Genomic DNA, 27,683 nt, shown 5'->3' with positions numbered 1-27,683 from the left:
TTGATTGAGGCATATGTTTCCTGATCGATTGCAACCATCTCAGACCTACGATCGATTGTCTTTCATATATCCTTGTTCAATAGTCCGTCACGATTTTTCTAACATAAAAATTTGTGAGTTTCATGGGACAGTCAAAATTTCATCTTTCGTGAAATTTTATATTGAAATTAGCATTGTGTGCATGGAACTCTCTCTCTCTCTCTCTCTCTCTCTCTCTCTCTCTATATATATATATATATATAGGAAGCTTTTAATGCAACATATATGATAATTTTAGACGAAATTATTATCTTGTAACGTTTATTTTTGAGATAATTTTCTTCTCAGTGCAATTACACTATTGTAAAACTTATTATAAATTGTAATGTTTTCTGTGCATATGTATAATCCAATATAAGATTGTGTAACAAATCTGACAAGAAAACTATTTTTCTTAGTTGAATATAAAAAAAGTCAGAAAAAGTCCAGTATATTAGTCTTCTACATCCAATCTAGATGTAAGTTGTTTGGAAATAAGCTAGCAAATAACTTTAACAACATATTAGATTGATTTTGCGACAATCAAAAATAATGTCATCTATTAGAAAAATTATCTCATTAAATAATAAACTATAAAATAATATGTTTTATTACATAAGTTATAAAAAATGCAACATAAAATGATGCTATTATTATATTGATTGAAGAATTATTTTATTTATTTTAATTACAATTTAATTGTATAATATAAAAGAATGAAAAATTCTCAAACAAGATTAACAAATACGGGGAAACCGAATCAGTATATCAGATAATGAGACAGAAAAATCGATACAACAATTATTATTTGATCGAGGTAGTAGATAAGGTAGTAGAAATGCAATGAGTTTTAATCATATTACAAATTATGTCTTTTTAAGTGTATGCTACAGCTCATATCAAACTCTATAAATACCGAAGATATTTCAATATCGTTGACTTAATATATTTTAACATTATAAAAAGATTGAATTGTGGGATGATGATTGAATAATTACAATTATTTAAAGTGAAGGCTTTAATATTTAATAAAGAAGAAATAAAATCGGTTAATATATATAAAATTGTAATAAACCTAATCGGAGAAAAATATGTTGAAGAAAATTGCAATGACACAACATCTTGTACTTATCACGATTAATCGCTGTGATCTCATTTCTCAGTATCTATATTTCCGATATAGTATTTGCTAGCTGATCTACGTAATATAAATTTTTTAAAGAAAGCTCGTCGATTATTGGATTATTTATATAAAAGTGGGGAGACACAATTAAAAACATATAAATTGGTATCGATATGACTTCAAAACAGGCTTCAGTCACTCATCATATAATGGCGTTGAGAGTTTTGTATTTCTTGAGCCTTCTGGCGTTTTCTTACGGTAAGTAATGATCCTTTTGAGTTGTTTTATAATTACTCGTGTAAGTGAATATAAATTATTTAATGTAATTTGTGTAAGTAAATATAAATTAATATAACTTCTTTAGGAGTACCTTTAGGGAGAAAAATTTTATTACTTCATGTATTATTCAAATAAACGATTTTCTTTGATACGTCTATTAATTCAATCATTAAATATAAATATGACATTCGCAAAACTATTTTTTTATAACTTTCCATAAAACTTTCTTGAATGATTTCTAACTTGTAAAGATGCAAAAATTAAGTATTTCTTTTTTTTGGCTACATCTTATTTATAGTAATAATAACTTATCATTGTAGCTGGAATTCTTCCATTTCTTAATCCCAGGATCGTGAATGGAAGAGAAGCTGAAGAAGGTGAAATTCCATATCAGGTACGTTAGAAAACATACATTTATTATAAAAATAATAGATATTAGTATATAAACAATTTTTATATGTATATAAATATTATATATAATATACATATAAAATATGTAATATATAATATATATTTTTTTTTATTACTATTAAAAGTATGTACAAAAATTTTCAAACAAATGCACAAATATTTACAATGCTATGTATAATTTTTACAGGTTTCCCTTCAAGACAAAAATAATTTTGGTCGCCACTTCTGTGGCGGCTCAATTCTGGATGAAAACTATGTCATTACAGCAGCTCACTGCGTCGATATGTAATTCTATTATTTTTAATAAATTGATTTTTTATACGCTAATTTATCTTTTTGTTAAATTTTTCTGCTTATATTTGCATAAATATTACTTTTACTAATGTAAGAAGTATGACACGCTCACAGTATTATACATATATTTAGATTAAAACTTAGGCAATTAAATTTTATATTGTAGTAAACAAGAAGAAGATTTAAAAGTTGTTGCTGGCACTATCGACCTAGATTCTCCGAAATCGTCACATGACGTCGAAAGAATAATTAAACACAAGGAGTACAATCCAAAAGATTCTTGGAAAAACGACATAGCTTTATTAAAGGTGTGCACGGTATTAATTTTCGATTCACCGAAGAAATTAAGATCTTTATAACTGTCTTTTTGAATCAGAAATTATAAATCTCAAGCAAAAACTTTTAGGTAACACCTCCCTTCAAAGAATCTGCAACTATCAAACGCGTTACTCTGCGATCAACAAATGTTGAGACTAATGATCCTGCTGTGGTATCGGGATGGGGAAAACTTTGGGTGAATCTTTTGCTTTTTTAAATAACATATTAAGTACAATTTGTAATTCGTGAAAATACAAATTTACAATTATTTAAAGTTGTATTTATTACTTACAGTATTTATATAAAAAAAATAAAATATTAATTTCAGCAAACAGGACCAAGTACTAATAAGTTACGACTAGTCGACATTTTTATCGCTGATCAAACTACTTGCGAAAATCGGTACCGGGACCGTTTTGGAATGACGGTGCATCAAGATGAGCAAGTTTGTGCATACAATCCGTCAAGCGAAAAAGGATCTTGCCAGGTAGATTTTTGTTATAAGATTTCAACTTTCATTGTATTAGTCTATTTATTTAATATCCTCAGTAGAAACTTATACTCCGCTATCTAAGAATAATCAAGTATTTAAAATTGTGATGAGGAAAATGCACAAAATTTAGATGCGCAAGATTTAGATATCAAATTTGAAACGACGCTTTGTTTCTTTCAGGGTGACTCTGGCGGTCCATTAACTGTCAACAATGAACTCGTTGGATTAGTATCCTGGGCGTATCTCTGTGCTGATCAAACCTACCCCACTGTCTTTACTCGTGTCTTCCATTATTTGAATTGGATTGACGAACAACGCGGTCTATAACCCACTTTTTACAACAGTGATTAGTATTCTGTTGTGTATCCTCAGTTCATTACAATTTTCTATCTATCTTTCTTAAAGTTGAGAAAAAAAGATATTTGTTTTATGTAAAAAATGCATGATCACGATATGATGCACATAGATGAGTTATTCATAATAGCTCATCAAAATTTTGTAATGTTTTCAATAAAATAAATATTGATTCAATAAAAACAATTAAGCCTTTTTTACGAGTAGTTATTATTCCGCACAGTACTACAATTTAAGAGAATTCTTGAAAATATTGTCAATTGTGAAAATAATACATTCAAGATTATTATTAATTATAAAAACGGAATAAAATTGGCGGATTCAAACGCGTTTTGGCTGCACAGAGCTTTCATCAGTAAAACTAAAAAATATGTGTATATTAGTCAATTATTCATTAGTAACACAATTTATTACGAATCAGAGAAATCCCACTTTGAACCTCTCAATGCAAATCTTCGAGATGAACACGCCATTAACAGTCGATAAACAATATAATAAATAAGAAAATAAATACATAATAAATAGTAAATAAAATGGTAAAAAATAAATTAGTAACAAATAAAACAAAAATGTAATGCGGTTCATGAATTAAAATTAAAACTTAAAGAAATTTGAATTAAAAAATACTGTGACTGAGATCTTTTTTCCCGGTAGGTAATCCTTATATCCAAAATTATTCTTTGTTTTTAAGCAAGAATGTAAGGAAGTCCGATGTGTAAATCTTTAGCGTGATCAGTAAATTTACTTATTAATATTGATTCATTCTAAAAAATGTATTATGAATTTATACGATTGAAAGTTTGTGCTCGCAGAATATCAATGATTTCGATGAATGAATGAGTTTTTATCATTTGATTGATTATACTATTAGGCCACGAGGTCGTTGATTGAGGTATATGATTTCTGATCGATTGCAATCATCTTAGACCTACGATCGATCGTCTTTTATTTGTCCGTGTTCAACAATCCGTCAAAATTTTTCTAATAAAATTCTTTACTAATAAATTTTCTATTAAAAATTCACAAGTTACATAAGGTCAATCAAATTTTATCTCTCGTGAAATTTCCTATTGAAATTAGCATTGTGAGCGCGAAACTTTTAATAAAAAACTATTCAAGTTTTTATAATACAGCATAGATAATAATTTTAAACGAAATTATTATTTCGTAACGTTCACTTTCGAGATGATTTTTTTCTCAGTGCCATTACACTATTGTAAAAATTATTATAAACTGTAATGTTTTCTGTATATATAATCCAATATAAGATTGTGTAACAAGTCAAAAAGAACTATTTTTTCTAGTTGAATATAAAAAAAGTCAGTAGAATCCCAGTGTATTAGTTTTCTACATCCAATCTAGGTATAAATTGTTTAGAAATAAGCTAGTGAATAACATCAACTATACATATAGTAGATTGATTTTGTGACAATAAAAAATAATGTCATCTATTACAAGAATCACCTCATTAAATAATAAATTATAAAATAATAAGTTTTATAACATAAGTTGTCAAAAGTGCAAAAATGAAATAATGCTTTTATTATATCGATCAAAGAATTATTATATTTCTCTTAATTACAATTTAATCGTATAAAAGAATCATGAAAAATTCTTGAACGAGATTAATAAATACGGAAAAACCGAATCAGTCGTATATCAGATAATGAAACAGAAAGATCGACAGAACAATTATTGCTTGATCAAAAGATAAGTAATATAATAGAAATACGTTTTTTTATATTATATTTATATTACAAATTGTGTCTTTTATAGGTGTATGCTACAGCTGATATCAAATTTTATAAGAGTACATACCAAAGGTATTTCAAATAAAAAATCGTCGACCTAAACATCTTCGACATTGTAAAAAGTTAGAAATGTAAGATGATTGAAAAGTTACAATTATTTAAAGTAAAAGCTTTAATATTTAACAAAGAAAAAATAAAATTAATTAAGATATATAAAATTGTAATAAATCTAATCAGAAAACATATGTTGCATAAAATTGCAATGACAACATCTTGTACTTATCATGATTAATTTCTGCGATCTCATCTTCAGTATCTATATTTCTGATATAGTACTTGATAACTGATCTACGTAATATAAATTTTTGAAAGAAAGCGTGTCGATTATTTATACGTAAGTGGGGACACATGAAAACATATAAATTGGTATTGATATGACTTCAAAATAGGCTTCAATCACTGATCATACAATGGCGTTGAGAGTTTTGTATTTCTTGAGCTTTCTAGCCTTCTCTTATGGTAAGTAATAATCTTCTTAAGTTGTTCTATAATTATTCGTATAAGTGAATATAAATTATTTAATATAATTCGTGTATATAAATTAATATACGTGAATATAAATTAATATAATTTTTTTAGGAGTATCTTTAGGGAGAAAAATTGCATTACTGCACGTATCATTTAAATAAATGCATTTCTTTAATACGTTTATTAATTCAATCATTAAATATAAATACAACATCGCAAAACTGTTTTTTTATAATTTTTCATAAAACTTTCTTGAAAGATTGCTAACCTAAAAAGATCAGATTTTCGGTTTTATTTTATTTATAGTAATAATAACTCATCATTGTAGCTGGAATTGTTCCATTTTTTAATCCCATAATCGTGAATGAAGAAGATGCTAAAGAAAATATACATTTATTATGAAAATAATAGGTACTAGTATATAAACAATATTTATATACTAGTATATAAATGTATATGTATATACATGTATATAAATATTATATATGATATATATATATATATATATATATATATATATATCATATATATATATATATCTATATCTATATCAAATATATTTTGTGTGCGTGTGTGTGTGTGTGTGTGTGTGTGTGTGCGTGTGTGTGTGTGTGTATTACTACTGTTAAAAGTATGTACAAAAATTTTCTAACAAATGTACAAATATTTACAAAAATGTTGTGTATAATTTTTACAGGTTTCCCTACAAGACAAAAATAATTTTCATCACTTCTGTGGCGGATCAATTCTGAATGAAAATTATGTCATCACGGCAGCTCACTGCGTCGAAAAGTAATTCCATTATTTTTAATAAATCGACTTTTTATACTTTACGCTAATATATCTTTTTGTTAAACTTTTCTGAATATATTTGTGTAAATATTACTTTTGTTGATGTAAGAAATCTGACACGCTCACTGTATTATATATGTAGTTTAAAAATTAAGCAATTAAATTTTATGTTGTAGAAGGCTTGCCCTAGATCTAATAGTCGTTGCTGGCACCATCGACCTAAATGAACCGAAATCATTACATAACGTCGAAAGAAAAATTACACATAAACTCTACAACTCTATTGGATTAATGATATAGCTTTATTGAAGATAAGCACGGTATAAATTTTCGATTCACCGAAGAAATTAAGATCTTTATAACTGTCTTTTTGAATCAAAAACTATAAATCTCAAGCAAAAATTTTTAGGTAACACCTCCCTTCAAAGAATCTAGAACTATCAAACCCGTTACTCTGCGATTAACAAATGTTGAGACTTATGATTCTGCTGTGGTGTCAGGATGGGGAAAACTTTGGGTGAGTCTTTCGCTGTTTTAAATATATTAAGTAGAATCTGTAATTTGGGAAAACACAAATTTACTATTATTTAAACTTGTAATTATTATTTATAGTATTTATATAAAAAGTATACACTATTAATGTTACTTTGAAAACAGCTAAATATAAATATTATTACAAAATTGCAGCAAGAAGGATCGAGCACCAATAAGTTACAACGAGTCAATATCTTCATCGCTGATCCAACTGATTGCGAGAATCAGTACGAGGAGCGTTTTAGATGTACAGTACATCGATATGAGCAAGTATGTGCGTTCAACCCATCAAAAAAGAAAGGATCTTGCCAGGTAGGTTTTTCTTATTTCTAGATTTCAACTATTGTATTAGTCTATTTATTTAATATTCTCAGTAGAAGCTTATAAACTGCTATCTAAAAATAATCAAGTACTTAAAATCATGATGAAGAAAATGCACAAAATCTAGATCTCACATTTGAAATGACGCTTTGCTTCTTTCAGGGTGACTCTGGCGGCCCATTAACTATTAACAGACAACTCGTTGGATTGGTATCCTGGGCGTATGGCTGTGCTGACCAAACCTACCCCACTATCTTTACCCGTGTCTTCAATTATTTGGATTGGATTAAAGACAACGCGGTCTAAATTGATCTCACTTTTTTTCCACTGTGATTACTATTCTGTTGTGTGTCCTCTGTTCAGTACAATTTATTTTCCTTAAACATAGTAAATAATATTTGCTAAATTAAATCTTCGAAAGCTACGACGTATATACCGACTTTACCATATTGTATCGGGAACGAGCCGCTACGCAAACCTAATTCAGCTACAATTGCGCGTCATGTATCGCCAATTCGCTTTTACAATAATGTTGTCTAAATGATAATGGAACATTAGTTTTACATTTTTTACATAGGATTAGTCTCTTAATTTATTTTTACAAGCAAGATATAAGAACACGTAGAACACAGTGAGACAATATTATTATACAATGTAACAGTATAGAAATTTTTAGAAAAAGACAAAACGTTTACTATTGGTACTATAATGCAAAAAAACATGACGTTGAATTTCAACACATTTTCAAACGCTTCAAATACATTTTTAGTATTTTGTTTAACACTAGACAAAACAGGCGCGCGCTACAGAACTTTTGATGTTACATAATTTCACACAAATTAGAAATTTAATATTACCCTATTAATCCCTCAATACACAAAGTCAAAATACGTAATCTCCGCGATGACATGCATTCATGAAGATAGCGCAGCGAGAAAACGAATCGGTAGCGCGGAAAAGCGACAACAATAATTTCGATACATTTGATATATTTTTTACATGCCTTTTTTCAGAAAGGAGAGAATTTCGATTAAGAAAATCGAACAAAGATAAATAGATAAGTGAAGCTCACTCCGACGAACTGAAAAACAAATTTACTTCATTTAATTGTTTTGATAACTATTATTTACATTTACATTACAAAAAAGTTTCTCTTCTACAGAAATTGTAATAAATTAAATAAATTGTATACTCACCCCACTGAACAAAGTTTTATTTATTTCAAAGAAATCGCAGACCCTAAATGCTATTCGATTCTGCAGTTGATTTGAAAAATCTCTGACCTCATTTCTGACACACTTTAGGTCCTCATTTTTGTCATACTGGTTGTGACTGCTGCTACAATTAGAATTTTGCTCGCTGTTTGAATCTTCCATGGAAACTCGCACTTCTAGACTCAATTGATTACTCGCCTCGTGATTATCAAGATTTACAGGTTGGCACTTCAATGGAATTTCATGTATGATGCACCCTGTCCTATTGAATTCTTTACACGCGAGTGTGCAAATCCAACAAATCGGGTAGAATTGCATGGTATATATAATTTGTAAAACTGGATGTATTAACAGTAACAATTTGTCCTCATGGTTCAAGGTAAAGTAAAAATTGAATAGTGCAGTCACTGTCATGATGAAGCAATTTGCTGAGCATAAGAGGAGATGAATACCGTGCATATCATTTACCATCTTAGCAAGTTTACAAATATCTGCGCAACAGAATTTACAATTCGACTATACTATCATCGCAATTTTTTCATAGATTGTATTAAATTATATTTTGAACCATATAAATCTACATTACCGGATTATATAATATTCGCAAAAACTCACCGCTATGCAATTTTCTGATGAATCTAATCTTGGACGCGATCTCCTGCACATGGAACTTATGCAACGTGCCAATTAATTCATTTAATGTTTGAGATCTGCAATACAACACATAGACGACAATGTCGAAAACAAAGCTGTTGATCAACGACTGCGCTAATATACAGTAAGACAGCATTTGTGTTATAAAATACTCGTGTTCTTCATATGATGAGATATAATCAAGCAGAATTTGAACTATCAGCCACAAAGCAGGGACAGTGAACGTCATGAAAATTGCTAGCGCTTCAACAATTTTTATAGATCGGTCATTTATAGATCGGCCATTTATGTATTGGTTTGTGGATGTTTCTTTTCTGATGTTTTGATCAAGTTTTTTCAAATCATTCATCAGGTTCTGCCAGTCGTCGCACTGCCTAAATCCGTGATAAATATAATAATAAGCTGATATGTAATATATCATCATGTTTAGAAAAGCCATGTACAGGATCATTTTTTTGTCATCAAATGACAAAGAGAGAAATATCAGTGAAGAAATATTCTGCGTTATATATCATGATAAAGGGACACATAGCCATATGAATTATACGTATAATTATTATTATATTTTCAAGATCTTTTCGCGGACGTGCTACACCGACACCCAGGAACCAGGAGGTGTACGATATTGGACGTAAGATGCACTCTATCGAGTTGTCTTTCACTTGCACATGTACTTGCGCCTCCTCCATTTTTATTTCTTATTATTTTGCTAATCAACTCTTATTATTTTGCAAACGAGAGTATGGCTGCTGATTACGTATTATAAATCCTTGCGATACAGAATATTGTATAGGAAAAATAGTAAATCTTATCTAGAAGCAAAACACTCCGAGAAGCGCATACGTCGTGAATTTTCTCTGATGCTTTATGCACAACGAAAAACGTTCTACTAGTGCAACATTATGTTGCGTGCAATTTATAGGTTTATTACGATATTAGCACATTCGCGGTACCTTTGAAAATTAACCTTGGACGAACTTCGACGATTGGAGGTTTTGTAGGGGATATGATTGACCAAATGGTAGCTATGTCGGAACGAACTTAATAAACAGTAATTGATAAATATAAAACAGGTAATGAGTCATGGTAATATTAATCGCAATATCTCCGCACGTAGAGACGGAAAGAAAAAATAAAAATACTTTTATTATGTAATTTTCCTCAAGCTGTCGTTTAAGACTATTCAGAACTTGATCGGTTCAGCCATTTCTGAGATCTGATAATCTCGTGAGCTTGGAAGTTGCTCACTTGCGCAAAAGAGGCTTGATTTCTCTTCACTTGGCGCGAGACGCAACCGCGCCTTTTGATAATAACAAGAAATTATAATACGAAAACGTCCGTAAAAAAAACGAATAAATGCATTTAATATCGACGATATTAAAAAATTTAATAATTTACTAACTTTTTACTTATATTATCATTATAAAAATCATTATTTCTTTATTCAATTTATTTAAATAAATATTTCTTTAACTTATGAAAATAATTAAAAAATTCTATAGCAATATACATTGTGACTTTTAAATATAAAAAAATACAAAGGCTAATGTGGATCAGTACAGTTAGCAGTGCGCACAACAAAACATTCAAAATAGACAAAAATTTTTTGTTTATTTAATATAAGTTTGAACGTTTCGACTCTTCTTTGGAGTCATCATCAGCTTAATAATAAGTTCCAACAGCAAAAATCAATTAAAATATCAACTTGAACTTACAATCGGATACTGAATGCCTCCACCATGCGATTTTTCACTACTAAGAAAATTGTAAAAGAACTCCGGATCATGAATGTTTAATGACTTCATTGGAAGTTTTACGTACTTAATTTATTTGTCTTTAGCGTTTTGACTCAGTGTCTATATGTTTGATTTAATTTATATAATTTATCAATAATCAGTTTTTATACGTTGGACTAAACCTATATAATTTATTTATAAAATTGTAATAGTTTTTGTAGGTAAATTATTTATATTTTATGACTTATTTAATTGTGAAAATCCAGATTCATTATTGTTATTTATTTATTCAGCGTTATTTACTCAGCGGTGAAGAACACATTAATTTGTCTTTCCTTCTCACTCGAACCGTTATGATTTCTTTCTGACTTGTGGGCTTTCTATATTTGTAATAATACAACCGTTCGGATCTCATGCTTAACGATCAGTTACTTAGAAGTAACGCTGTAAGAAATATCACGTTACAGTAAAACGGAATCTTAATTGTTATGTGTGTGCGTGGATTAAAAAGGTTTCACCAGGAATTGCTATCAGGCGCGCTCTACAGAGCTTTTAATGTTACATAATTTCACACAAATTATAAATTTAATATTACCCTTTAATCCCTCAATACACAAAGTCAAAATACGCGATCTCCGCGATGACAGCCACTCACGAAGTTAACGCAGCGAGAGAACCAATCGGCACCGCGAAAAAGCGACAACGATAATTTCGATATATTCTTTATATGCCTTTTTTCAGAAAAAAAAGAAGAGAGGAGTTTGGTTGTTGATCAAATTGAACAAAGATAAATTGATAAGTGAAAATCACCCCGACGAACTGGAAAACAAATATACTTCATTTAATTGTTTTGATAACTATTAGTTACATTACAATTTGAAAAGAGTTTCTCTTCTATAGAAATTGTAATAAATTAATTAAATTATATACTCACACCACTGAACAAAGTTTTATTTATTTTGAAGAAATTGCAGGCCGTAAATGCTACTCGATTCTGCTGCAGTTGAATCGAAAAATCATTGACCTTTTTTGTGATAAACTTTAAGTCCAAATTTCTACGCAAAAAATTTTCCACGACATATTGATTGTGACTACTGCTACAATTAGAATTTTGCTCGCCGTAAGAATCTTCCATTGAAGCTCGCGCTTCTAGACTCGAATGATTACTCGCCTTGTAATTATCAAGATTCACAGGTTTACAATTCAATATAATTTCATGTGTGATTCTCCCGGTCTTATTGGTCAATAGACGGTCGCGTCTCGCGCAATATTTACGCAAAGCGAACAGAGACTGAGCCTCTTTCACCCGAGTCAGCGACTTTCAAACATGCGAGATTATCACATATCAGTAAAACCGCTGAAGTCATGAAGTGCTGAATAGTTACTGTAGCTAGAATGATGAAATGGCATAATAAAAGTGTTTTTATTTTTTTTCTCCCTACGAGCGGAGATATCGCGATGCAAAGTCTAAGTCTCAATATTTTCATGTTAAGAAACGTCCTCATTATCGTCGTTGTCCTCAGGTGTAACGACGCGAAATTCATATCGCGCACACACATGCGGATGCAATACGTGCATCATAACGAATAGGCGACGGTCGAACGGCGCGGCATAATAAAGCATCAAAAAAGAGATACAAAAAAACGAAAAAGCGGAGCTTGGACGGTCTCGAGCATTTCCGGGTTGCACGCGGTTATTACCCAACGATAAACATCATTCGGACGATGCGGCGCCGATATTACAATTGTAAACAACTGCCCTAAGACAATATCGGCGTCGCTAGTCCGGGGACCGTCGGCAATCGTTTGGCGGCCGATCGTCTTTATTCGCTGCGCTTGGAAACCGAAAATCCGAATCGCCCAATCGGGGCAAAAATTTCGGAAATCGGAACCAAGCGGGGTGAGAACGTGGCAATTCCTAAATTAATAAATAAGTGTCCGGAAGGCTCTCCGGCACTTTTTTCTAGTCCGACTTCACCGCGGTAACGACGTTCAAGTATTCGCTCTCCCTGCCGCGCCACCGCGAGCCGTAACACGAGCATACGCGAGTTCGCCTATTCGATATCCGCGAAAAGTCGTATCTCTGACACGAGCTCAGGGCAAAATATGCTCCTGATCCGATAACTAAAGGGCAATCGTTGCACGGCGTCGTCGCCTCTCGCTCGGCGAGAATACTCGGCCCACACGACTGTCATAACGCAATAGCGTAACGCAAAAAATACGAGGTGTGTTCAAAAAGTATCGCGAATTTTGTGTTTTTTCAAAAATTATTTATTTATTCATGAATATCTATTTTGTCCCCTTCAAAGTAATCCCCATGAGATATTATACACTTGTGCCAACGGTTTTTCCAATCTTCGAAGCACTTCAAAAAATCATTTTTTTTTATCTTGTTCAGCTCCTCCTTCGATGCCGTCTTTATCTCGTCAAGCGTAGCGTAACGTCGTCCTTTCATGGGCCTCTTCAGTTTAGGGAACAAGAAAAAGTCACAGGGGGCCAGATCTGGGGAATACGGTGGCTGCGGCATCATTAGTGTGTTGTTTTTGGCCAAAAAGTCGCGCACAAGCAACGATGTGTGAGCAGGGGCGTTATCGTGGTGCAAAAGCCAATTTTTGTTCTTCCACAAATCCGGGCGTTTCTGGCGGATTGCTTCGCGCAAATTGCGCATAACTTGCAGGTAATATTCCTTATTGACCGTTCTACCCTGTGGCAAGAACTCATGATGCACCACGCCCCTGCAATCGAAGAAAACTGTCAGCAAAATTTTCACATTCGACCGAACTTGGCGCGCTTTTTTCGGTCTTGGTTCGTGCGGCAGCTTCCATTGAGATGATTGAGCTTTGGTTTCCACGTCATAACCATAAACCCACGATTCGTCACCAGTTATGACCCTCTGGAGCAAATTTGGGTCGTCGCGGACAGAGTCCAACATCTCATTAGCAATGTTCATGCGATGCTGTTTTTGGTCGCAATTGAGCAATTTTGGTACGAATTTCGCGGCGACCCGTCTCATGCCCAAATCATTGATAAAAATCGAATGGCACGAGCCAATCGATATGTTTAGGTCCTCAGCAACTTCTCTAACGGTGATTCGACGATTGGCCAATACCATTTTCTCCACTTCATTAATTTTTTCGTCTGTTGTTGAAGTGCTCGGGCGTCCGGCACGCTCTTCGTCGTTCACATCTTCTCGGCCTTCTGAGAACATTTTGTACCACCGATAAACGTTGCTTCGGTCCAAGGTAGCTTCTCCGTATGCCACAGTCAACATTCGGAATGCATCCGCGCACTTAATTTCGTTTTTCACACAAAATTTGATACAGGTTCTTTGATCCATTTTTTTGAATAGGTAAAAATCGAAGACGATCCAAAACACGTGCAAGCAAAGCAGCTGTCAACAATTAAGTGAACATTCAAAATGGCCGAGCTTGTCGGCATAAGTGAGAGACATGAGTACCAACATAACGCCACAAAAAGATCGAAATTCGAATATACGTAACCCGCGAAAATTCAAAATTCGCGATACTTTTTGAACACACCTCGTATATACTGTAAGTGACAATTATTGAAGTAAATAAACAAATGAAAACGCAATGACGAAGATTAAGTTTTTCCCACTGAACGTCAGGAATACTCCCTTTCACATTTTCGACAAAGAATATTGCTGGCAATGCTAGCATACATTAGTCAGCCGTACTAATCCGCATACCTACTCCTATGCGCAAGCTATTTTTTACATTTATCGTATTCGTTCTTATTCAATTCTTCTTAATGTACTTCTTATCTAGCAGTGTCAAGATTTTGTACATTAAACATTTTTTATTTTAATAAATTGTTTTAATTTTCTACTGTTTTTTCTTTAATTCTTTGAGATGAAATATTATACTTTATTGAAATTTTTTTAATTTAATACATCCACTTGGGTTTTGTTATAATAGAAAGGTTTTTCAATCAAAGTACAAAAGATAGTACTATTTAAATTTTATTTTTAAAAAAATTAAAGCTATCACCACTTGGGTTTTATTAAAGTAAAGACACTACCATTTGGGTTTTATCAAAATAAATAGGTTTTTTAAAAATTAATCTTATAACGATTTGGGTTGGAATAAGAAAATCCTTACACGAAAGATACTATGACTTAGATTTTATTTATTAAAAGTAGTACACTAGTTGTTTCAAAGAATAATATATGCTCTTTATAATTGGCACAATTTAAAGATTTAATACATTTTTTAGAAATACATATCACTTGAATTAAATTACACAAATTTAAGATAGGCCAAAAAATGCTGAAGATATTGTTTTTTTAACTATATCAGCGGGAACAATAGGTCAGAGACAACTATTAAACGTATATGGCTTCCGCTGGAAGAATTTTATAAAATTCTTTGGTCAATTCTTGTTGTCATGCTTCTAGATTTAGAAATCAAATTACATTCAGGAGATTCTGTTTTAAAGTTGCAATCATTAACACACTTTCAATTTTCATCACCAAGATTTAGAAATTTATTCAAATACGCATGGTACGAAAGTGGATATACAGAAATTAGGCCAGAAGAATTTGAAACAAGCGTAGATTTTTATTTCAAAAGAACATTCAAAAGCAACATGTGATATTGCTATAATTACTTGGTAAAAAGTCTCTCTGTTTGTAACATTTTTTTCACGATCATCATCTTTATTATAATTATAAACCATAAATTGTATGAGCATGTATCTTTATTTATGTAATTTTATTACATTAACATATTATTATAACAAAATTCATCTTATAACTAATAAAGAGGCTTAATATAACATTAATATAACATTTATCTTAATTTAATAGAATAAATTTGCGTAAATGTTAAATCTTTTTTTTCTTTCTTATTACTTTTCTTGTCCATTTGATATTTTTATCTTTAATCAGTTACTCTAGCGTCATAAAGGCATATTCATGTAAATAATAAAAGAACTCACTGGAACGTTAGGTGCTCATGAAGCTCGTTATATTTTGCAAACGGCTTCATCTTGCACAATTCAATAATAAATGTTGCAAATATACTAAACTGATGCTCGCAAAGCAACAGCATTTTGTATTACTGTTCTAAAGTTATATGTTTTCATTATTTACTAACTTTACTTCGAACATTCTTCACATCTTCTGATCTTCTGACAATTAATTTTTTTGTGATTATATTTCTCTTGGTTACTTCAAAATAAAACGACACCACATTAAAGAATAACAACAATTACAGTGTTGTAAGACATTAATTTTTTATGTACAAAATAATAAATGTAATTAATATATGTAAGTTGAACACTTATTTACTGGTCTACATGATTCGACTAGAATATTAGTTCTCTTCGACATTTTACAGATAAGGAAACTTGCGTCGTTATCTTGGGAGAGGTTACGGTCATGACATTCATATGCAAGTATCACTATGTACTCGACAAGATTTGCTTGCAGACGACAGCGTTTCTTACAAAAAATTTACGAGAGAAAAAATAAAAACACTTTTATTATGCATTTTTTCCCAAGTTATCATTCAAAATTATTCAACTTGATCAATTCAGCTATTATTGAAATTTGTTAATTTCGTTGGCTTATATAAAGAGACGCGGTCTCTCGTTAACGCATTCACTTGGCGCGAGCGTGACCGTGCCTCTTGATTATTTATATGGATTATTTATATGGGTTGACACAATTAAAAACATATAAATTGGTATCTGTATAATTGGTATAATATGACTTCCAACCAAGCTTCAGTCGCTGATCATACAATGGTGTTGAGAGTCTTGTATTTCTTCAGTTTTCTGGCTCTGTCATTCTCTCAAAGTAAGTATAATGACCTTCTCGAGTTATTCTACAATCATTTGTGTAAGGGAATGTAAATTATTTAATAATTCATATACGTGAATATAAATTAATATAATTCCTTTAGGAGTAATTTTATGGGGAAAAATTGCATTACTGCATGTATTATTCAAATAAATAAATTTATTTGATACGATTATTAATTCAATCATTAAATATAAATACGGCATCGCAAAACTGTTTTTTTATAACTTTTTATAGTACTTTGTTAAAAGATTGCTAACTTGAAAAGATCCAAAAATTAAAAAAGTATTTCTTTTTTTTTTCGGCTTTATTTTATTTATAGCAATAATAACTTATCACTGTAGATGGAATTCTTGTTTTGAATGAAACAAAAGCTGAAAAAGATGAAACTTCATATCAGGTAAAAAATATACATTTATTCTGAAAACAATGGATACTAATATATAAACAATATTTATATATTAGTATATAAATGTTTATGTATATACATGTATATATATATTATATTATATATATATATGTATATATATATATATATATATATATTACTATTGTTAAAAGTATGTACAAAAATTTTCTAAGAAATGTACAAATATTTACAAAAATGGTGTGTATAATTTTTACAGGTTTCCCTACAAAACAAAAATAATTCTGATCACTTCTGTAACGGATCAATTCTGAATGAAAACTATATCATCACGGCAGCTCACTGCGTCGAAAAGTAATTCCATTATTTTTAATAAATCGACTTTTTATACTTTACGCTAATATATCTTTTTGTTAAACTTTTTTGAATATATTTGTGTAAATATTACTTTTGCTGATGTAAGAAATCTGATACGCTCACTATATTATATATTTAGGTTAAAACTTAAGTAATGAAATTTTATATTGTAGTAAACAAGCCGAAGATGTAAGAGTAGTTGCTGGCACCATCAACCTAAATAATTCGAAATCATTACATAACGTCGAAGAAATAATTATACACGAGAATTACGATCCAAATGATTCTTGGATTAATGATATAGCTTTATTAAAGGTGTGTGCGGTATCAATTTTGGATTCACCGATGAAATTAAGATCTGTATAATTGTCTTTTTGAATCAGGAATCATAAAGCTCAAGTAAAAATTTTTAGGTAACACCTTCCTTCGAAAACTCTACAACTATCAAAACCGTTGAATTGCGATTAACAAATGTTGAGAATTATGATCCTGCTGTTGTGTCGGGAGGGGGAAGACTTTCGGTGCGTCTTTCGCTGTTTTAAATATATTAAGTACATTCTGTTTTTCGTGAAAAAACAAATTTGCAGTTACTTAATGTTGTATTTATTCACAGTATTTATATAAAAAGAATATTAATGTCACTTGGAAAACAGCAAAATATAAATATTATTATGAAATTGCAGCGAACAAGCACAAACACTAATAAGTTACAACGAGTCGACTTTTATATCGCTAATCATTCTTGTTACGAGCGGCAGTACCAGGAGCGTTTTAAAATAAAGGTGTACCAAAATAAGCAAGTTTGTGCATACAATTCGTCAAGCGAAGGAAACCAGGTAGATTTTTCTTATAAGATTTCAACTTTTAATGTATCAGTCTCTTTATTTAATATCTTCAGTAGAAATTTGTACACCGTTATCTTAGAATAATCAAATATTTAAAATTGTGATGAAGAAAATGCACAAAATTTTAATAATTAAGATTTAAATATCTAATTTGAAACGGCGCTTTGCTTTTTTCAGGACTCTGGCGGCCCATAACTATCAACAATAAACTCGTTGGATTGGTATCCTGGGCGTATGGTTGTGGCGACCAAATGTTCCCCATTATCTTTACCCGTGTCTTCAATTATTTGGATTGGATTGGCAAACAAGCGGTCTAAAACCCACTTTTTACAACAGTGATTAGTATTCTGTTGTGTGTTCTCAGTTCAACGCAATTTTCTATCTATCTTTCTTAAAGTTGAGAAGAAAAGATATTTGTTTTATGTAAAAAATGCATGATCACGATATGATGAACCTAGATGAGTTATTCATAATAGCTCATCAAAATTTTGTAATGTTTTCAATAAAATAAATATTGATTCAATAAAAACAATTAGGTCTTTTTTTACGAGCAGTTATTATTCCGCACAGTACTACAATTTGAGAGAATTCTTGAAAATATTGTCAATTGTGAAAACAATACATTCAAGATTATTATTAATTATAAAAACGGAATAAAATTAGCGGATTCAAACGTGTTTTGGCTACACAGAGCCTTTATCAGTGAAACTTAAAAAGTATGTGTGTATTAGTCAATTATTCATTAGTAACACAATTCATTGCAAATCAGAGAAATCCCACTTTGAGCCTCCCAATGCAAATCTTCGAGATGAACACGCCATTAACAGTTCATAAACAATATAATAAATAAGAAAATAAATACATAATAAATAGTAAATAAAATGGTAAAAAATAAATTAGTAACAAATAAAACAAAAATGTAATGCGGTTCATGAATTAAAATTAAAACTTAAAGAAATTTGAATTAAAAAATACTGTGACTGAGACAAAAAGATCGACAAAACAATTATTGCTTGATCAAAAGATAAGTAATATAGTAGAAATATAACGTTTTTTTATATTATATTTATGTTACAAATTGTGTCTTTTATAGGTGTATGCTACAGCTCATATCGAATTTTATAAGAGTACCGAAAGTATTTCAAATAAAAAATCGTCGACTTAAATATCTTTAACATTGTAAAAAGGTAGAAATGTGAGATAATTAAAAAATTACAATTATTTAAAGTAAAAACTTTAATATTTAACAAAAAAAATAAAATTAATTAAGATATATAAAATTGTAATAAATCTAATTAGAAAACATATGTTGCATAAAATTGCAATAACAACATCTTATACTTATCACGATTAATTTCTGTAATTTCAGTATCTATATTTCCGATATAGTACTTGATAACTGATCTACGTAATATAAATTTTTGAAAGAAAGCTCGTTGATTATTAGATTATTTATACATAAGTAGGGAGACACAATTAAAAACATATAAATTAGTATCAATATGACTTCAAAACAGACTTCAGTCACTCATCATACAATGGCGTTGAGAGTTTTGTATTTCTTGAGCCTTCTGACCTTCTCTTATGGTAAGTAATGATCTTCTTGAATTGTTCTATAATTATTCGTATAAGTGAATATAAATTATTTAATATAATTTGTGTATATAAATTAATATACGTGAATAAAAATTAATATAATTCCTTTAGGAGTACCTTTAAGGGGAAAATTGTATTACTGTATGTATTATTCAAATAAATGCATTTCTTTAATACGTTTATTAATTCAATTATTAAATATAAATACAACATCGTAAAACTATTTTTTTATAACTTTTCATAAAACTTCCTTAAAAGATTGCTAACTTGAAAAGATCCGAAAATTAAAAAATATTTTTTTTTCGGCTTTTAGCTTTATTTTATTTATAGTAATAATAACTCATCATTGTAGCTGGAATTGTTCCATTTCTTAATCCCATAATTGTGAATGGAGAAGATGCTAAAGAAGGTAAAATTCCATATCAGGTACGTTAGAAAATATACATTTATTATGAAAATAATAGATACTAGTATATAAACAATTTTTATATGTATATAAATATTATAATATATAATGGAAAATATAAGTGGATGGGTTTTTATATTGTAAAATAGAACTGTATCTACGTTTCTGCAAATAAGAGAATTTTGTTTATTAATATAATTTGCGCTTAAACTTTACTTAATTACATCAATTTTGCATTACCTGCAAATAAGAGAAACAACATTTACAGCTAATATTTCACTCTTTCTAATTATGCTTATCGATTGTAATCGGTTTCTTTGGATTCAGAAATTTCTATTTTGACCGTCTGTACACTCTTTCTCTCTTATCTAACCTAGCTCGCCCTCTCTAACTGTAGAACGATGATTCGCTTTCGGTGAGCGGGACATTTGAATTCCGAGAGTGGCGAAATATGACAATACCAATCATATTAAAATTTATATATATTACTCTTGTCCCAAGACAAATAAATCAATTTTATTTAATTCGATGGGGAAGGAAAGGAATTGCAGTTATCATAATATTGCGTTATTTTTATACTGTATAAAGTTGCAAGTACGTCAAGAATATTTTTATTCTTGTTATTAGAAATTATTTCTGTGAGGATTACATCAGGATAATGGTTGGGATAATCGACAGCGCTGTGTAACATTTACGAGATTGAAAACACAAGACGTATACAATATCTATATGTACAATACTTTCTGCGGATTAAAGTTTTCGTCAAATTTTAATTGTTAATTAAATCAATGTAAATCAGTGAGTTATATTGCATCGGGAACGAGCCGCTACGCAAACCTAATTCAGTCACAATTGCGCGTCATGTATCGCCAATTCGCTTTTACAATAATGCTGTCTAAATAATCAGTACAAAATTACCTTTTCAAAAAAAGGTAAAAAAAAAGTGCCAATTTATGTATGTGCTCGCGCACCTTATCTTTAATTTTTCTTAAAAACCCAAGTGGTAGGGTAAAGTTGCCTATTATGAGATACCTTTTTTTAAATGCTTGTAACTTTTTAAATTTATAACATTAACTTCTATTTTTATGTTAAAATTATAGGAAATATATTTAAGTTTCATCACCAAAAGTCAGTAATCGATAATAGCTATACTTTGAATTTTTTTATCAAAAATGCCAATTTTGCCATTTCAAAAAAAGGGTTCCTAATATGAGACATAAGGATTTCCTTATATGAGATAGTATCTCATAATAGGAAACCAAGGAAAAAAGAAGAATTTATTTGTATATAAACACTTTTATTATATAAAAGTAGAGACATAATAAGTTTTAATTTTAATTATACTTAGTAATTATAATTTCATTCTTACATCGACAGAATACAGAACTTGACATTTTGAGGTTATAAAATATGCAACCGGTAAAATATGCAATAAATTTAGAAAACAACGCGATAAATCATTTATAGCACATGAGTACATTAAAGCAACAAAAAGACAATGAAACTATGATATAAATATTAAATAGATACCTTCAAATCACGATTATGCAACGTCTCGTCCGGATGGATAATTGTAGTAGCGTCCCGCTGCGTTATCTTCAACAGATTTTTAAAGAACAAACTTTTTGTTCTGAGGTGCGGCTCCTGTGCACCTCCGTGCGCTCTTGCGCCTCTTCATTGTTTTCTGTTGCGTGTCTTTGACAGGCAGAAGTTAAGAATTGCTTGCAGTTTTGGATCGTCGGAACCTGCAGGGATGGGAAAATCGAGTCGCAAGGAGAAAAAGAGGAGGAGAAATTCCTCTCGCGATCGTCTCACAGTCCTGGAGAATAAAGTAGAACGCGTGCTTGGCCTATTGTCTCGAAGAGAGGTTAAATCGCCCGGCCGCCCTCGATCTTCGACATCGATTCTAACCACTGAGATCCAGGATAATCTAGGGTCATGCAGCGACTCGGAATCTATAAGATCCGTCTCGGCCGGTGCCTCCCAGGCTTCCTCGGAAGGCCAAGTATTACCGGCGGACCAGATGTATTCAGGTGTGTACAAAACGCTAGATCTGTATTTGGAAAATACAGACGGCAGGTCGACACATCCACTTTCTCCCGATCTGTATTCGTGAAGTACAGGCAATGGGAAGATAGAACAAAAGTTCTGCTCATCCTCTTTCTCCTGATCTGTTTTCGAGAAATACAGACAATCGGAAGATAGAACAAGTTCTACTTATCAGGTAGAATTTTCCTTCTCTCTTTCAGGAGTAAGTAACTTATCTGTCAGATCCTCATCCCCTACACCACACAAACGAGTTAGGTTAGAGGAAGGACCGTCCACTAACGTGGAAGAGGAAGCAGCAGAGCCTCTAACTAAAGAGTTATTTGGATCCGACCTCGTTCAAGAGGAGTTAGCGCCGTGGAATGAGCTAGTGACTCATCGTTGGCGCGATCTGGCGCGCAAGGGCCTCCCGGCAGAGCAGCGCGATCCTTTACTAAAGAAATATGCCCCTGGCGAAGCAGTGGCTTTTCTTAAAGCCCCCATGCTAAATCAAGAGTGCAAGGTGGCTCTTAAGAATAACTCGATAGTGAAGAGAGACAATTACAACAACATGAATCAAAATCAAGTGGGCGCGGGCTTATGTGCATTGGGCGAAGCGATCTCTGACTTCCTCAGACCAGATACGCAAAGATCCTTGTGTCCTGAGGCCCGGTTAGCGGTGGCTAAGGTCAACGAGGGAGCCCAAATCTTGGCAGATTTACATTACAGGTTATCCCTCGCTAGGAGAGCTCAGATTGCACCCACTCTGAATCTAACAGCCAAGGCTACAATTGACTCCATTCCGGTGGACGATTTCCTGTTTGGTGCCTCTTTTGGAGAGGAAATTAAAAAGGTTGCCTCCATGGAAAAGTCTTCGAGGGACATTATTAAGGCACCGCTAACAGTCTCAAAACGAGTGCAACAACCGCTAAAACAGCCAGCGCAGGTAGCCTCAGCGAGACCGGGAAACTCCCGGGCCCCTGTCAGGAGCTCGAGATCGGCTTGGAGGAGAACAGGGGTAACAAGCGATCGCCGCCGATCAACATACCGCTCCAGGTCCCATTCGAGGAGGCGTTAAACTGTGTGGAGGTAAATAGAGCGGGCAGGTTGTCAGCCTACCTTCCCCGGTGGAAGGAAATCACCTCAGACCAGTTAATTTTACAAGCCGTCGCAGGGTACAGACTCCCATTTGCACAACAGCCACTTCCCTCAGAGAGAAAACCTTCTGTTCATCTCTCTAAACTAGAAAAACAGATCTGCTCTCAAGAAGTTGCCAGTCTTTTTGATAAGGGGGCGATCGAGATGGTAGAGCCGTGCGAAGGTGATTACCTATTGCCATTCTTTGTCATTAGAAAATCCTCGGGAGGATGGAGATTTATTCTCAATCTAAAAAATCTCAACCGATACGTTATAGCTCCGCACTTTAAGTTAGAAAATTGGAAAACAGTTATTCGCCTTTTATCCCAGGGCGATTTCCTTGCCTCTATTGATCTAGAGGACGCCTATTTCCTCGTTCCTATTCACCAAGAAGATAGGAGATTTTTACGTTTCCAGTTCCAGGGACAACGCTATCAATTTAGAGTTCTACCCTTTGGCCTAGCCTCAGCGCCTTATATATTTACCAAAATATTAAAACCGGTGCTACATATTCTTAGAGAGAAAGGGTTTCTCTCCGTGGTTTATCTAGATGATTTCCTGCTCATCGCACCTTCTTACCACCAGTGTATCCAGAACGTCTCTACAACAATGGATCTCTTAACATCATTAGGCTTTATAATTAATAAGAAGAAGAGTGTTCTCACACCAGCGAAAATCTGCAGAGTTCTAGGCCTTAATTTCGATACGGATCTATTCGCAATAGCGATCCCCTCGGACAAAAGAGCTAGTCTTCTTCGAAGGACTCTAGATATGCTAAGCAGAACTCGCTGTAGTATTCGAGATTTGGCCAGCTTTATAGGTTCCCTGGTAGCAGTCTGTCCAGCTGTCCAATACGGCATTCTACATACTAAATCTTTAGAGAGAGAGAAGTTTTTAGCTTTGACAGCGTCAGAGGGTAATTTTGAGGCCCAGATGTCCCTTCCGACCTTTCTTAGGAAGGATCTATCATGGTGGAAGGATATCTTCGCGGATACATCGCAGCGAAATTATATTAGGTCGGGTATTTTCGAGCTTGAAATCTTCTCAGATGCTTCCCTGACGGGATGGGGAGCTGCTTGCAAGGGGGAACGCACTCATGGTTTTTGGTCAACGGAGCAAAAGAAACTGCATATCAATCATTTGGAACTCCTAGCGGTTTTCCACGCGTTAAGATGCTTCGCATCACACTTACTTGGTGCCAGTGTGCTTTTAAGAGTGGACAACTCCACGGCCTTGGCATACATTAATCGCATGGGTTCGATTAAGTTCCCTATACTATCAAACCTTACACGAGAAATATGGGATTGGTGTGCGGAACGAGATTTGTTTATTTATGCCTCATACATTCCCTCGGCACAAAACGTGGAGGCAGACGCAGAATCGAGAGTGGTAGCGCAAGAAACAGAATGGACTTTAGCGCAGAAATATTTTGACATAATCTTGGAGCACTTTGGACCCTTCGATATTGACCTGTTTGCTACATCAATTAATTGCAAATGCCATCGATTTGTGTCTTGGCTTCCAGACCCTTTAGCTGAGGCAGTGGATGCCTTTTCTCTAAAATGGTCGGACGTATTCTTTTATGCATTCCCACCTTTCATTCTAATATTAAGAATGTTACGCAAGATTATCACGGATAAAGCCGTGGGAGTGGTTGTTGTGCCGTGGTGGCCTGCCTAGCCATGGTTCCCATTACTTAATCAACTCATGGTCGGTCATCCGATCCTGTTCAAACCAGATCCCGAGATGTTATCTTCTCCTTTCAGGGTAGTTCATCCAGCCTGGACAAGGATTTCCCTGGCAGTCGCCAAATTATCCGGCAAGCCTTCTTGCACAAAGGGATCCCGCCATCCGCATTAACAGCAACTTTAGCATCAATCTCTAGTTCTACACTAGCTCAATATACAAAACCTATTAGATTATGGTGGCATTTCTGCAAACAGAAGGGAAGCTGTTGCTTCAATCCTTCAGTCTCATTCTTTCTAGAGTTCTTATCGAATTCCTTCGAAGAGGTGGGTTCGTACGCCACCTTGAACTCATATCGCTCAGCGATATCTCTTATCTCAATGAATGATTTGGGCTCACATCCCTTGGTAAAGAGATATTTCAGGGGTGTCGCAGCCTTAAAACCGCAACGTCCCCGTTATGATTATATTTGGGACCCATCCCCAGTAATTGATTATTTAGCCACGTTATATCCGCATGAAGATTTGACGCTAGAAAGACTATCAGGGAAGTTGGCAACGCTTCTTGCCCTCACAACTGCCCAAAGAATGCAGACCCTGGCAGCCATTCAGCTCCAAAATATCTCTATTTCGGATTCTCTTATAATAAAAATTCCAGCCAGACTTAAAACCTCAGGGATTGGGAAATCTCAGCCGTTACTTTCGTTTAAGCCCTTTTGGGATAAACCAGAACTTTGTGTAGTATCCCTAGTTAAATTTTATCTCAGATACACAGAGAATCTCCGTCAGGGAAACGAGGGCTCACTCTTTATTTCCTTTCGTGCCCCATACAATGCGGTTTCTTCTCAAACGCTGGGCAGATGGGTAAAATCGGAACTGGGTGCAGCAGGAATAAATATAGATATTTTTTCGGCCCACTCCACCCGCCATGCCTCGACATCTCTTGCGGCTAGCAAGGGTATTAGTTTGGAAGAAATTAGACGCACGGCTGGTTGGAGCAATTCATCTGACATATTTGCACGCTTTTATAACCGTCCTATAGTTGAGGACCCCTCTTTCCAGTCAGCGATTCTGAATAGATCTTAAGTTTCAAATATGATGCTTTATATTAAATTAAGTAACCCTTCTCCTACGGGACAGATAAAATGATGTTTAATTTAGTTCGCCTTATTTCGTTGAAACCCGGCTTAAGTTTAGTTTATACCAATATCGTTATATGTAATACAGTTACCTATGTGCAACTATATGTAACCTTTATGTACTTATACACAATACAGCTACAAGTCGACTAGCACGGTCTCAGGGAAAAACAAAAAACTTAATAAATTATTTTTATTTTTCCCTGTCTATACACAAATCTGAGCTTTAAAAATCTACAATTATCCATCCGGACGAGACGTTGCATAATTGAATAATCAAACGAACTTGTGAAGTTCGATTTCAATTATGCTGTCTCGTCCGGATGGATTTTCCCTCCCACCCACAACCTCAGGTCAGATTTGTGTGCTTTAAACTAATGAAGAGGCGCAAGAGCGCACGGAGGTGCACAGGAGCCGCACCTCAGAACAAAAAGTTTGTTCTTTAAAAATCTGTTGAAGATAACGCAGCGGGACGCTACTACAATTATCCATCCGGACGAGACAGCATAATTGAAATCGAACTTCACAAGTTCGTTTGATTACTCAATTATTATCTTTCATCTCCGCACGTATGCCAGAGTACTCTTAATATGGGATACAAGCTACAATTGCGCCGCTCGCGGCGCGAGTGTAGGTTATACCTCATATTAGGAGTACCTTGAGTATCTCATATTATGAGTTCTACGCCTTGCAGTTTCACGATCATCAAATCTAATCTTTACAATTAAGCAAATCATTATCTCTCATATTTTCCTATTAATATGACCTTACACTATTACTGCATGTAGAATTTGTTACCAAATATTTATTTATTATATAATAAACAAAGTTTAAAAACTCACTTCCAAAAAACTTAACAGTATCCAATTTCATAAATTTTTTTTCTTAACGACTGCACATATGATCTAATAATAAATTTTCTACTAAATAGGTTTCACTCCAAGAGTAATACGTTCATAATAAAATAAATCATATGCGCTTATTAGTTTAACGAAAACCTCGCTATCTCATATTAGGAGCCTATCCCATAATAGGCGTCTTTACCCTACTATTTTTGTATTTTAACAAAAATTTTTCCGTGCTAACCCATGTGGTAATTTTACCTTTAACTTTAATTCTACAAAACAATAGTAGTACTACTTTGTACTTTGTATTCTCATTGAAAAATTTTCCTATTCCAATCCAAGTGGTATGTATTCTAAAAAATGAGTGAAATCTTTAAATTGCGCTAATTATAAAGAAAATATATTGCTGTTTGAAATAACTACTGTACTACTTTTAACGAATAAAATGCAAGTGATAGTATATTTATTTTTTAAGTAAAACCCAAGTAGCGGTATCTTTAATAGCGTGTAGCGCACGCCTTTTAAATAAAATTCAAGTGATACTGTCTGTGTATTTTTATTGAAACATTTTTCTGTTCTAACCGAAGTGGATGTACTTAATTTAAAAAATCTTCAATGAAATATGTAACATTTAATCT

The 27,683-nt window shown here is 32.8% G+C and overlaps 5 protein-coding genes across 8 annotated transcripts in view; 3 read left to right on the top strand and 2 right to left on the bottom strand.

Annotated features, from left to right (window-relative positions):
- Window positions 1-27,683, bottom strand: part of LOC105200923 — a 203,611-nt gene that overhangs the window by 94,355 nt on the left and 81,573 nt on the right. The gene's annotated exons all lie outside the window — the stretch shown is intronic.
- Window positions 1,079-7,527, top strand: LOC105193613 (chymotrypsin-2). 2 transcript variants are annotated; one of them, XM_026130241.2, is made up of 7 exons: window positions 1,079-1,399; window positions 1,741-1,814; window positions 2,019-2,116; window positions 2,292-2,433; window positions 6,771-6,878; window positions 7,049-7,207; window positions 7,379-7,527. In XM_026130241.2, exons 1-7 carry the CDS (start codon window positions 1,315-1,317, stop codon window positions 7,520-7,522), a joined length of 810 nt encoding a protein of 269 aa, XP_025986026.2. In that variant the 5' UTR covers window positions 1,079-1,314; the 3' UTR covers window positions 7,523-7,527. The 2 variants fall into 2 exon arrangements, with proteins under 2 accessions (XP_025986026.2, XP_025986025.2); XM_026130240.2 differs by lacking the exons at window positions 6,771-6,878; window positions 7,049-7,207; window positions 7,379-7,527 and adding exons at window positions 2,532-2,639; window positions 2,772-2,930; window positions 3,117-3,486 and having other exon boundaries at window positions 1,274-1,399.
- Window positions 5,431-6,782, top strand: LOC120356916 (trypsin zeta-like). The gene is made up of 3 exons (XM_039445816.1): window positions 5,431-5,560; window positions 6,267-6,361; window positions 6,538-6,782. The coding sequence occupies exons 1-3, from the start codon at window positions 5,558-5,560 to the stop codon at window positions 6,659-6,661; spliced, it is 222 nt and encodes a 73-aa protein (XP_039301750.1). The 5' UTR covers window positions 5,431-5,557; the 3' UTR covers window positions 6,662-6,782.
- Window positions 7,237-10,510, bottom strand: LOC120356915. Of its 2 annotated transcripts, none has more exons than XM_039445809.1 (4): window positions 9,046-10,510; window positions 8,413-8,921; window positions 7,351-8,297; window positions 7,237-7,290 (listed from the first exon to the last, which is right to left on the bottom strand). In XM_039445809.1, the coding sequence occupies exons 1-3, from the start codon at window positions 9,533-9,535 to the stop codon at window positions 8,247-8,249; spliced, it is 1,050 nt and encodes a 349-aa protein (XP_039301743.1). In that variant the 5' UTR covers window positions 9,536-10,510; the 3' UTR covers window positions 7,237-7,290; window positions 7,351-8,246. The 2 variants fall into 2 exon arrangements, with proteins under 2 accessions (XP_039301743.1, XP_039301744.1); XM_039445810.1 differs by having other exon boundaries at window positions 7,351-7,593; window positions 9,046-10,509.
- Window positions 16,427-18,757, top strand: LOC105202596 (chymotrypsin-2). Of its 2 annotated transcripts, none has more exons than XR_005574132.1 (7): window positions 16,427-16,640; window positions 16,988-17,043; window positions 17,270-17,364; window positions 17,541-17,682; window positions 17,781-17,888; window positions 17,981-18,203; window positions 18,390-18,757. XR_005574132.1 is itself a non-coding variant. In XM_039445815.1 (7 exons), exons 1-7 carry the CDS (start codon window positions 16,550-16,552, stop codon window positions 18,405-18,407), a joined length of 663 nt encoding a protein of 220 aa, XP_039301749.1. In that variant the 5' UTR covers window positions 16,430-16,549; the 3' UTR covers window positions 18,408-18,757. The 2 variants fall into 2 exon arrangements, 1 of the variants encoding a protein (XP_039301749.1); XM_039445815.1 differs by having other exon boundaries at window positions 16,430-16,640; window positions 18,051-18,203.

The sequence above is a fragment of the Solenopsis invicta genome, chromosome 2 (genome assembly GCF_016802725.1).
Source record: "Solenopsis invicta isolate M01_SB chromosome 2, UNIL_Sinv_3.0, whole genome shotgun sequence".
NCBI classification, from domain to species: Eukaryota; Metazoa; Arthropoda; class Insecta; order Hymenoptera; family Formicidae; genus Solenopsis; species Solenopsis invicta.
Note: the sequence above shows the minus strand (reverse complement) of the source record. Positions and strands in the feature narration are given on the sequence as shown.

Excerpts from the sequence above, each read along its gene's own strand:
- LOC105193613 (XM_026130240.2), top strand. The coding sequence starts at position 1,315 with ATGACTTCAAAACAGGCTTCAGTCACTCATCATATAATGGCGTTGAGA. Across the intron at positions 1,400-1,740 it reads CCTTCTGGCGTTTTCTTACG|CTGGAATTCTTCCATTTCTT; the intron begins GTAAGTAATGAT and ends TTATCATTGTAG. Across the intron at positions 2,640-2,771 it reads CGGGATGGGGAAAACTTTGG|CAAACAGGACCAAGTACTAA; the intron begins GTGAATCTTTTG and ends TATTAATTTCAG.
- LOC120356916 (XM_039445816.1), top strand. Across the intron at positions 6,362-6,537 it reads GCAGCTCACTGCGTCGAAAA|AAGGCTTGCCCTAGATCTAA; the intron begins GTAATTCCATTA and ends TTTATGTTGTAG.
- LOC120356915 (XM_039445809.1), bottom strand. The coding sequence starts at position 9,535 with ATGATCCTGTACATGGCTTTTCTAAACATGATGATATATTACATATCA. Across the intron at positions 8,922-9,045 it reads CATCAGAAAATTGCATAGCG|ATATTTGTAAACTTGCTAAG; the intron begins GTGAGTTTTTGC and ends TCTGTTGCGCAG. Across the intron at positions 8,298-8,412 it reads ATAAAACTTTGTTCAGTGGG|TTCGTCGGAGTGAGCTTCAC; the intron begins GTGAGTATACAA and ends TTTGTTTTTCAG.
- LOC105202596 (XM_039445815.1), top strand. The coding sequence starts at position 16,550 with ATGACTTCCAACCAAGCTTCAGTCGCTGATCATACAATGGTGTTGAGA. Across the intron at positions 16,641-16,987 it reads GGCTCTGTCATTCTCTCAAA|ATGGAATTCTTGTTTTGAAT; the intron begins GTAAGTATAATG and ends TTATCACTGTAG. Across the intron at positions 17,683-17,780 it reads ATGATATAGCTTTATTAAAG|GTAACACCTTCCTTCGAAAA; the intron begins GTGTGTGCGGTA and ends AAAAATTTTTAG.